The sequence below is a fragment of the Anabrus simplex genome, chromosome 11 (genome assembly GCF_040414725.1).
Source record: "Anabrus simplex isolate iqAnaSimp1 chromosome 11, ASM4041472v1, whole genome shotgun sequence".
NCBI lineage: Eukaryota > Metazoa > Arthropoda > Insecta > Orthoptera > Tettigoniidae > Anabrus > Anabrus simplex.
The window spans coordinates 106,668,902-106,681,194 of record NC_090275.1 but is presented as its reverse complement, the minus strand read 5'-3'; the positions used below and the strand labels follow the sequence as shown (position 1 = coordinate 106,681,194).

Genomic DNA, 12,293 nt, shown 5'->3' with positions numbered 1-12,293 from the left:
GAGATACAACTTACTTTCTTGTCCGGGAAGTTTCCCCCAGCCGACTAGCTTGCCCCTTCGCCCGACGAGAGGAACATTTCCATTCTGAAGGATACAGACAGGTTGAGCTGCCACTGTCAAAAGAAGTAAAAGATACCAGATGAAATATACACTTCAAATTCTGAGTTAAATTCTGGAATATAACATTAAATTCAGCAAACTTCACTCAATGAATACAATAGGGATGGAAAATGAGGGTGCATATCTTGAGCCCATTGGGAAGGGTAAGCACGCTCCTTACATCATGAGATACACAAGAGCAATAACACGCTGTTGCTGTGACATATCGGTCAACTGAACAAGTCAGACGGCGGTTACAGCAAACAGCATAGACATCTGAGCAAGTGGGAAGAAAGTTGGTAGCACTGATTTTCCCAAGTCAACTCATGGGAAAACATCAGAATCTGTTTTTTTTATTTTAATTTATAGTGAATGGTAATGATCTACACCTTTCTGCTCTTGATTTATTGAATTAATATTTTTAGCATTCATTTATGACTACCAAGAGAAGATCATGGACCCCAGATTATTTTGCAAGAGTCCCAGAAAATGAAGTACACTTTTAAATTTTTACTTCATTAGCAATTTGTTTTTAGTGCTGGAAGTCGGTTCACCAAATCTGTGTGTGTGTGCGCGTCTGTGTGTGTGTGTGTGTGTGTGTGTGTGTGTGTGTGTGTGTAAGGGCTAGAAATGGGAAGGAAGCGACTGTGGCCTGGAGTTGAAATGGAAAACCATTTCGAGGATGGCCGAGGAGTGCAGCAATGCACTGAGCTAACTTGTTTGGTATGGAATGCAGTATACTAGTTGTTCCCACTGTGTCAGTTTCAAAAGCAAATATATATGGGAATGATTCACCAAATGAAGAACCATGAGGCAATTCAAGGCAGTTAAGCGTTGATCATGTACTTTGTAGGCTGCCTTTGTAGCTTGAACTACATTCCGTTCTTCTTCATTCTTTGTGGGTGTGTGTGTGTGTGTGAATAAGTAGTCGTATTTTATGGTTAAATAAAACGCTTTCATAAAAATATTTTTTTTAAATCCATAGAATCCCTGCTTGCAAAAAACTGCTCAGGCCACGAGCCACTTCTGCGTCTAAAACGACATAACGTTAAATTTTCCAATTACTTACCTGTCCTTGATTGCTAAGGTGTCAAGTCTGTGGTCTGACACACTGACTAGCTAGTTCAAGTACCATTGGTGCAAAAAATTTCACCATCAAAATTCTGGCCGGCAGGGTAGGAGATAGATAGATACTGTAGATAGATAGATAATGGCTTTGTTGGTGGCAAAGTTAGGGTTCAAGACCCTCTCTTACACTTAACCACTAGATGAGTATACATTTACATAACTTATAATTTCGAATACAAATAAAACAAATAATATGAATAGCAATAGCAATAATAATAATAATAATAATAATAATAATAATAATATCATTACATATATGAGAAGCTCTGTATTAGTACTTTTATAATTCTGTTTTTTCTGAATTGATATAGATTTGATGCTGTTGTTATGAAACTTAAAACTCATCTTTGTAAGATACACTTACTGGTGTCCTGAATTTTATAGTAGTTTTTTAGGAAAATATGAAAATTATGGTGCTGTGAAGGATTAGTGACAGTTGCTATGGTTATTATAAACAAGTCTTTTATATTCTTTGAAGATTGAAGTTTCCTTATATGGTGAATATTTTAAAATTATGATATTTTATACACTTTATATGTATTTTATCTATATCATGAAGAACTTGGCATATTAACCTATTTGTTATTGTTCTGTATATTATCTAAAATTAACTTTATGTGGAATACATAACCTCTCCTGGCATTGAAAAGGAGTGAAATGGACAAAGACTGGAAGAAGAAAAATACTTTTAGATGTGCTACCTGGAATGTACAAGGTATCTCACACAAAGATGACCAGCTGGACGACATTCTCACAAAAAAAAAAAAAAAAAAAAAAGACATTTTAATTGCAGCAATTTCAGAAACCAAAAGAAAGCTTCAGGGATCAAAAGAGACAGTAAATTATTTACAGTTTTACAGTGGGGTTGACAGAGATACTAGAGCACAGGCGGGTGTACTGCTCTTGGTACACAAAAGATTAAGATCAACAATTGATAACTACACTTTTTGGAATGAAAGGATTATCCAATTATGACTAAAACTATTCAGGGGTTATCTTACAGTTATAGGGGTATACGCTCCAGTGGAGGGCAATTCAAACGAAAGTGATGGGTTCTATAATGATCTGCAAAAGGTAGTCAATAAAATTAACAAACACGATATGCTACTATTACCGGGAGACTTCAATGCCAGAGTTGGTAATGAGAAAATTCAGAATCACATCGGAATCCACAGAGAAACAACCCGTAATAACAATGGAACGAAATTAATAGATTTCACTGTCTTCAATCAGTTAAAGATTATGAACACAATGTTCCCACACAAGGACACCCACAAGTATACGTGGTCTGCACGAAATCAGAAATCGATTATAGGTTATATAATTTGTAATGGTAAATTGGCAGATTTAGTCTTGGATACAAGAGTCTATCGAGGCCCTGAATTGGAAACTGATCACTATCTATTAGTAGCACCTATTCATCTGAGGCCTAGATGGTATAAAAGAAACACACAAACAACACAAGAAATTAAAACTTCTTATAAGGTTAACCTATTAAGACACCCCAGTATAAAATGGCTGTACCAGAACAGACTTAATGAACTTACACAGATGACACCAGTTAGTGACAATGTGGAAATGGAGTGGTCTAATTTGTGTTCAATTTTAAAGCAGTCTGCTTTTGAGAGTTTGGGAGTTAAGAAAAAATGGTAGAGGAAAAAGGGTTTAAGAATCTGGGAAGAAGAGATTGAAAAGGTTATTTCAGACAAAAGAAATGCTTATAAATTTTTTTTGTCAACTGGCAAATTAGAAGATAAAATAGAGTATCACCACAAGAGAGCAATAGCAAAAAGGGAAATGCGGAAAAAGCACAGAAAGAGTCGGGAAAACTTTGTTTCACAACTGGAGACTGATTTAACAAGACCACAACCATAGACCTATAAAATACTCAAGAAACTAAATAATGATGTAAAAGAAGACATACGCATTAATGCAATACCTCTAATGGAGTGGCTCATTTATTTTTGGAACCTTTGGAGAGGTTCAAATATTGAGCCATTTCTTCTGCCAACATCTCTTAACAAGTCTTCGGAAACCATTACACTCGAAGAACTGGAGCTAATACTCAGAAAACTTAGAAATGGAAAAGCATCTGGAGAAGATTCAATAAATGCAGAATTATTCAAGTATTCCAGTGACATCTTCAAGCAAAGATTTCTCAAATTCATCAATTTAATTTGGAATGGCAACAGACCACCAGAGAATTGGCAAACAGTGGCAAAGCGTGAACTAAGTAAGGGGGTAGACAGATTTTTCTCTATTTAGACTATATTAATCACATTATACATTGAATTTTGTTTTCAACTCATACAAATCTGAATTCAATATTATATTAATGACTGAAACTAAGGCAAACCCTATAATGCTACGTGCAGTCGGAGTTGTCAAATAAAAACATACTTTTAGAACAAAAATAACAATATATTTTATTGTTATGTAGATTTAATAATAGAAATAAGAAATAAATAGATTTTCGTACAAGTCATCCTAACAATACTTTTGTAAATGAGTTCAATCCGCCTGTCCTTCATTTCAGCAAATATATTCTATTAGTCCCGTCTTGAAGTCAGGCATCTTGCTAATATGCCACAGCAGTTCCTTCTACATAGCTAGAGTTCCCTAGTTAAACAGTCTCTGGTTGGTCATCGAATTTCTTTAATAGGTTTTAATTCATTTGAAGACACTTATAGCGCGTTCACTAGCAACTGACGTTAACGGAATAAGAGTAGCGTTAAAAAAATGTTGCAAAGTTTGGGCTGGGAAGAACTGGGAGGAAGGAGACGAGCTGCTCGATTAAGTGGTATGTTCCAAGCTGTCAGTGGAGAGATGGCGTGGGAGGATATCAGTAGGAAGGGGAGTTAGGGATTGGAATAACTTACCAAGGAAAATGTTCAGAAATTTTCCAATTTCTTTGCGATCATTTAAGAAAAGGCTAGGAAAACAACAGATAGGGAATCTGCCACCTGGGCGACTGCCCTAAATGCAGATCAGTAGTGATTGATTGACTGATTGATTACAGCATCAAATTAAGCAATTTTGTTGTTTCCGTATGTACACTGGAGTTCATTATTAATTAAGAATGTAAGCTAACAGTTGTTGGGGTTATAATAACGTATCTAATATTGGCGGGCAAGAAAATGCATTTACTTTGAAGAGTTCTGATGCTGTTATTCATTTATTAGGAACATGTTTGCTATACTTCGTATTAGAATATTATTTTATTTTCAGACGTGTCTTATAATAAAGTAAATTCAAATTAATTACATTAAAAGCATGCATGAGATGGTAGCCAATAAGAAGACCTTTATAAAAGGAGATCCAAATACTAGCCAATGGGAGCAAGAAGAGACGCTGGTAAGTCTGTCTACTGGGCGGAGAAATCTCGCTATAGGAAAGTCCTAGTTCCACAGTCAGCCCGTACAGATAGCGTTCGTGTGTCTCTATCTGAAAGCTTTGAAAATCAAAGGGAACATACACAGAATGGACAGCGTCTACTTTCGTCTACGTGTTTCGTGTTACTGACGAGAGCCCGAGCATTGCAGGAGTGAGACGAAAATAAGTAAAGCGGAGAATACAATAAAGCCATGAATGTGGAAATAATTAATGTTCTAAAAAATAATTGAATTGACTAGACAATATTTCGTTCACAAAATGTTAAGGGTACACGCTGTCTACCCTGTCTCCCCTGACGCTTCGCCCCTGATAGTTATTCCTCTTCATAAGAAGGGCAGTGTGAAAGATTGTGGAAATTACAGAGGGATAAGTATACTCAACTCAGGTTACAAAATTTACTCAAATATTGTCAGAGAAAAATTATTCAGGTATTATGAAAATGTGATTGGAAATGAACAACATGGATTTCGAAAGGGACGCTCATGTGCTGATGCTTACTTTACCTTGAAAATCTTAGTCGAAAAATGCAGGGAATTTAACTTGGAAACTCACATAGCATTTGTTGATTTTAAGAAAACCCACAACAGTTAATAGATAACATATACAACATGTACAGTGACAACCTTATTGCAATAAAGTTAGGTAATCATCAGACTGAATGGAAACCGATCGGCAGAGGTGCGAGACAAGGTTGTGGACTTTCTCCTTTGTTGTTCATAATCTATATGAACAACATAATACAGGAATGGAGGCATGAAAGCCATGGATCAATCCCAGTCAGCAGATATCTCACACATCTAGATGCCATACTCTTTGCTGATGATGTTGCATTGGTAGCATCATCAGAAGATGATCTTCAGTGGTCAGTATTTAATCTCCAGAAAGTCTCTTCAAAATTCGACATGATCATTTCACCACAAAAGAGCAAAATAATGGCCTTTAAGGGGAAGGACCCTATCCCGAGTAAAATCTGTTTAGATAATAAAATTTTGGAAAGAGTCAACGAATTCAATTATCTGGGATACAATTTATCTTACCAAGGGGAAATTGATATCTCTGCAAAAATAACCAAATTTACTAGAACAACAGGAATCATAAATCATATCATGAAGCCATCTCTTGTCTAAAAACACACTCGCTTATGTCTTTATAACACTTTAGCCAGACCAACGCTTTGCTACAGCAGTGAGGCATGGACAATAAGAACTCAAGACATTTCCAGAATTACAGCACGTGAAATGACATTCATGCGCAGAACAGCAGGCTATACGAAATGGGATCGTATAAGAAATGAAGATGTGCTTAAGGGACTGAATGTGAAATCAGTAATCAATTACATCTATGATTACCAAGAAAACTGGAAACGTCATGTTCAAAAGATGGAATCTGGAAGACTACCAAAGGAGATCCTACGCTATCAACCAAGAGGACAGAGATCTATAGGACGTCCAATGAAGCGATGGAAAGAAAATGCAAGACCGTAACAGGCCACATGGCCCAGGACTTGGAAGGATGATGATGATGATTATGACATAACCTCTCCTGCCCAAAGGCCAACCTCACCTTCCCGAGATGAAAAAACCTGTTCCCAGCCCTGTTGACAGAGTCACGGCGGTATAACCGTTACATCCATTATGGAGGAAATGCTGTGATTTCAGCTAGTCCATTAGCTGAGAGGTGGCAGCCCCACCAATGGTCTTACTTCCTTCAGGCTAGCAACCCGTCGGAAGGACATTTGATTGCTTTCAAGTCTTGCAAAAAGTAAAATGCAAGACTGTAACAGGTCACATGGCCCAATACTTGGAAGGAAGATGATGATGATGATAATAATACAGTAATCATAATAATGTAAGAATCCCTAATTTTAAAATACACAAAATAACGTACACTTAAATGATGTAACTACAGTAATCCATTCATTCATCTCGTTCATTCCTTCATTCACTCAACTATCCAGCAAGTCAGCGGGATCTACCCAGCAAATGCTCGCGGAAAGCCACTTTAAACTTGCGATGAGAAGGATTATCTCTAATATTCGCAGGTAGCAAATTCCATGACCTAGACACAGAGATTATGAAAGGAGTGGTTGTACACAGCAGTGCGGTTTACAGGTATGGCAAGAGAGCAGCCAGATCTTGTATTGTGTTCGTGATAGGACGAGAGGTAAGAAAACAAAGAAGACAGATAGTCAGGAGGTGGTTGTATACAATTTCTAATCACTAGAGTGTGTGCCGAAAGCCTCTGCAGTGTTCATATGGAGTGAGGCCGTACAACGCTGTTGATGGTGATTCGTCCATGGCATGGTGACTTCAAGCCTTGCTGTTATTAGACAGGAGTAGGCTACGTGCCGACACTGGGTTTCACCCTCTCTCCACCTGATTATCATCGCCAGATGTGCAAGGCATGAAATATAAAGACCTACACTAGAGCTCTCCAGAGGTCACACGCAATCAATCAATCAATCAACCAATCCTCCTGGCCTTCTGTTATTGGACGGTATTTTTCCTATACAGCTGACCCCACAGTCTAGGGGTACTATGCCTGCCTCTTACCCAGAGGTCCCGGGTTTGATTCTTGGTCAGGTCAGGGATTTTTACCTGAATTCTGGCTCAAGGTCCACTCAGTCTGCTTGAATACAACTAAGGAACTGTCTGATAGTGACATAACAGCCCCGTCTAGAAAGCCAAGAATAACGGTCGAGAGGATTTGAAGTGCTGACTGCATGACACCTTGTAATCTGCAGGCATTTGGGCTGAGTAGTAGTCGCTTGGGAGACCATAACCCTTTGGGGCTGTTGCGTCATGGGGTTTGGTTTGTTTTAGTTTTCCTACACTCTGTACAGATTCCTGAACCATATTTCTAGTTTATTTTAAGAGTAAAAATGACTTACATGAGAAGTTGAGTGAAGTTTTGAGCACCAGGAGAGCCACATCATGTTTGAAGATTTTAGATTCATAACCTGGGTGAACAATGACGTGACTCACAGCTACACTCTGTGCAGGGTGTGCACAGTAGGTCCTGGTGCAGTCTGGGTCTCCTCGACTGTCGTATTCTCCCACCTTCACTGAGCTCCTGGAACATCACAAGCATCAGCATACTCTCAGAGAGCAACCCTTATCAATATAAACACCATGGTCATCAGAATAGTTCCCATCCATTTCCTCTTTCTCAGTCTCGGATACACAACATCCTGAATTCCACTAAATTTAAATTGCTATGCTGGTGGGCAAAACACACATATAAAGGGCGATCAAAAAGTTTCCATTCAACGGCCACACAGTCCTGAATCGGGATGCCGTGAGCATAGAGACACTCCTCCCATCAATGCACCAGGTTGAAGATCCCCATGTGGTAAAACACCATGTCCTGCTGCGTGAAGAAGTCCATAACGGCCTACTGCACATCCTCATCCGACAGAAAGCGAAGCTGCCAAAGCTGATGTGGAAATCCATTACTAGCGCACGAATGGTTCTGCATCAGTCCGCCCTAATTACCTCATCCACCGCCCGCTTGTTGTTGTCCATAATGGATGAGGCTGTCCTCTCAGATCGACCGGCGTCTTGTGGCAAAATGCGACCTGCAAGGAACTTGGTGCATCATTCCACAATGGTGGTTTTCGACAGACATGCTGCCCTATACACAGTCTTCATTCTCCGATGGATGTCCACCAGTGTTTGTTCTTCGGCAGCCAAGAACAGAATAACAGCACTTTGGTCCTGTTTGGACGCATTTGATAATAACGTCGCCATAGTTCACGTGGCCGCATTTAACACACACACGTTGGCACAACACGACTGCCACACTAATCCCTTTGCCTAAGACCTAGGGGGATGTTTTCATTCCCCTTCCCAAAGGGAAGGGGCGGGCCACCTAGAGGGTGACGCCCTCTCTCTGGCCAGGAGAGGTGACGGGGTTGTGGAGATTTGATTGAGTTAGGAGATGGGTAAAGAAGAATGTGTATTAGATGTGAAGATGTGGTCTCTTGGCTAAGGTGTGTAGTCCATCCCATGCTTTTATTGTGAAGTGTTAGAGATACAATTGTGTTTACAGATTTATATACAATTATTGGTGAGGTGTTACAGATAGAGTTATGTTTACAGATTTATATACAATTATTGGTACATACATATGTTGTTAGATATAACCAGGCTGAGAAGAGAAGATGTGGGTTGAATAAGGTTGGATGGGAATGCCTGGGAGTAGGTATATGGTTAGTTGCTGGAGGGTGGTTGTGCAGTTGTGGAGTGAGGTGATAAGGAGGTGAAGGAGATCCAATGTGGGTGGGAGTGGGGGGTTGTAGCCTGTGTGAGGAGGGAGTGGATAGACTTGTGGATATGGGGGAGGGCGGGGGCAGCAATGTGCAGTGACTGGAGGTTGGCGACTGGGTGGGGGCCCTTTGCCTACATGTCCGTGCTTATATACCTGCATCGGAGTCACGCTACGTTGTAAGTCTGCTGCAGCAACGCCCTCAAATGGAAACTATTTGATCACGCCTTATACTTCAGTTTAAAAATTAAGTTTGTATCAGTAATCCTGTTGTGAACATTCATTCATTTCATTTTTTACAAGTTGTCGCACCGACACTGAGAGGTCTTATGGCGACGATAGGATAGGAAAGGACTAAGAGTGAAAAGGAAGTGGCCGTGTCCTTAATTAAGGTACAGCCCCAGCATTTTCTTGGTGTGAAAATGGGAAACCATGGAAAACCCTCTTCTGGGCTGCCAACAGTGGGGTTTGAACCCACTAATCTCCCGAATACTAGATACTGGCTGCACTTAAGCGACTGCAGCTATCAAGTTCGGTATTCATTCTTTTACCAGTGATCTTCATTTAGGGCTGTCGTCCAGGTGGCAGGTTCCTTATTGATTGTTTGCCTCGTCTTTTCTTAAAAGGTCTCAGAGAAGCTGGAAACTTATCGAAGATCTACCTTAGTAAATTATTCCATTCCCCAACTCATCTTCCTATAGACGATTATTTGCCCCAATTTGTCCTCATGAACTCCAACTTTATCTTCATATTATAATCTTTCCTGCTTAAAAATATATATATAAGCCTATATATATATATTCATTTCTCTGCTGCATGGAAAAGCACAGAATCATGGTTATGTTTTTGGATTACAAAACAAGAGAGCAAGTAGATTCTTTGGTCGTTCTCTTCTTAGTAACCTCTGTTGACACACAGGGGTATGGATAATGCACCTTTCACTCCACCCACAGGGGAGATAAAGATTTCCGCTAAGTCGAAAGAAATATGTAGCATCAAGATCTACATCGAACAATATGGCACCTGATCTGGCACACAACAATTCCCATATCATATCACAAGATAGCCTCACGTATCAAGATCTACGTCCAACAATATGGCAGCTAATCTGGCACACTACATTCATGTGCCATGTAACAAAATAGCTACATCCAAAAATATGGTCACTGATTTAGCACACAATTTTATGGCCATTTAAATATTGGCAAGAAACGTATTATGAGAAAAATTAATCTGCCTTCGATGATGTTACCATGTGTAGGGAGCTTTGCTGTGACCTAGACGAAATGTCGAAGTTGAAACTCATTTAAAACACAGTGCCGTTTGTACCTACTGTATATAGAAGGCAAAGTTCTGGCACTCGGTAATAACGTGAGGAAGAAGATGTTGAACACTGGTTGTCTGGTTACCACACTGTCGGTTTTCTGTCTATGCTAAGTTGATGGCACTAATTGCAGATAGACCCCCAGCTCAAAAACATATCCATGTTAAAACTCCAGTTTATTTGTCTACTAATGTCATTCTGTGCCGTCTCTTCACTGACAGGTCGGAATATATCGCTCAAATGGAAAATTCTAAATTCCCATGGAGGAAATTACATATTTTTCACCAATACAGCGAACAAACGCCTGAAAAGCCTTACATATCGCTCAGTCGAGCAGCTCGTCTCCTTCCTTCCAAGTCTTCCCATCCCAAACACATATAATCACAACCCATGAAATCCATCTAAAATAGTCATCTAAGGGTGTGTGCGACAACTGAAGTTATGACTAGCAACTAGCTGACTGGTTAATGACACGCTAGGGAGCTTCGGAGATGTGTGCTTAAATCTGGGCCTGCTGCATTGATAATTATTCTAGAAATCAAGACACACAGTTTAACAATGAATTAAGAAGGCAGTGCCGTAATGCTGACCATTAATAATGAAACTGCTGAAGAGGTATCCGTGTTTGTTTAGTGTACAATTCATCAAACGAGAAAGCATTTGCGTTGACTAGCAACTATGGACTTTATTCTTATGAGCTATAAAGCTTTGGATCATAAGTCCCGATGTCACATCCAGTTATTTAATCAACTATCTAATTCACTTCAGCCATAAATGTAGCTTTGGGACATGGCCTTAAATGCGACAATGATCACAAACCAGTAAATCCAGTGAATAATTTACTGGAGAATGTCTGTAATTTTATATATATATATATATATATATATATATATATATATATAAAAGGAGGAATATGAAGAAATACTATGACACTGTACTAGCTTAAGGAAAGGAATTAATAATGTTATTTGCTTTACATCCCACTAACTACGTTTAAGGTTTTTTGGAGACGCCGAGGTGCCAGAATTTTGTCACGCAGGAGATCTTTTACGTGCCAGTAAATCTACCGACACGAGGCTGACGTATTGAGCACCTTCAAATACCACTGGACTGAGCCAGGATCGAACCTGCCACGTTGGGGTCAGAAGGCCAGCGCCTCAACCGTCTGAGCCACTCAGCCCGGCCTTAAAGAAAGGACTGTGTATTGCAGAACATTAAATTTCCCAGAGAGTCATACAAAATATGTATGGGATAAGAGACATCTAAATGTATCATTTAAAAAAATACAGAATATTTCAGGGAAAAGTGGACAAAAAAACAACAAAAACATTTTTCAAATAAAATTCTAAGTTTATAGAAATAAGAGAAGGAAGTGGTCTTGTTTTCTAAATAGAGGAGAAAATGATTCACAATCTTCTAAGACATTCCATTAGCTCAAAACAAAAAGGATGTAAGGGGTTTGATGGTCAAGCAATTTCGAAAGAGATGGATACTTTTTCATAATTTCTGCACAGCAACTTTATTAGGTGGTGCTTTGGTACCTATCCCGCATATTTGGAGTCGTATAAAAATGATGCTTTACAATATGTGAAGCTGCAAAAAAGAGAGGTCCTCCCTTTATGCTTTCTAGAGATCCATTGACCTGCTCCTAGGAGTATTCTTACTTATATAGCACAATTAAAAGTGGGACGATGTAAAATTGGTGGTTCCATGGCACAGTGGCACTATCTCAGGACGTGCTCAACTGTTCATGCTTATTGTTGACAAGAAATGTTTGTAGAGATGTTTTCAACTTACAGCTTATAACCATCTGACTTGGCTAATGCGCAGTGGCCAGCGGTGAGGATTGTTCTTGAGGATATAATGGAGCCACAGCAAGGGTAAGTCATCTTGCCTGTCCGTACATCTGAAACACAGGGTTACAATATTAGTGTGGTCACTGTAATAACTGGAGCCCTGATGCTGCCCTGTGTCTGACTGCTTCTCTCTCACTGCAGTAAGGACGCACACACTGCGTTATTGAACTTGCCATTTAGCCGACATTACAAACCATTTGAGTGATTCAAATATTGCTTTCCAAGGC

The 12,293-nt window shown here is 39.4% G+C and overlaps 1 protein-coding gene across 1 annotated transcript in view; it reads right to left on the bottom strand.

Moving 5' to 3' along the window:
• LOC136883313 (CLIP domain-containing serine protease B4) overlaps nucleotides 1-12,293 on the bottom strand; it is a 71,082-nt gene that overhangs the window by 23,055 nt on the left and 35,734 nt on the right. The window contains exons 4-6 of the mRNA XM_068229620.1: nucleotides 12,008-12,116; nucleotides 7,511-7,692; nucleotides 15-113 (exon numbers count right to left, since the gene is read on the bottom strand). Of these exons, the coding sequence (XP_068085721.1) occupies nucleotides 15-113; nucleotides 7,511-7,692; nucleotides 12,008-12,116 (390 nt within the window). The remainder of the gene's footprint in view (nucleotides 1-14; nucleotides 114-7,510; nucleotides 7,693-12,007; nucleotides 12,117-12,293) is intronic.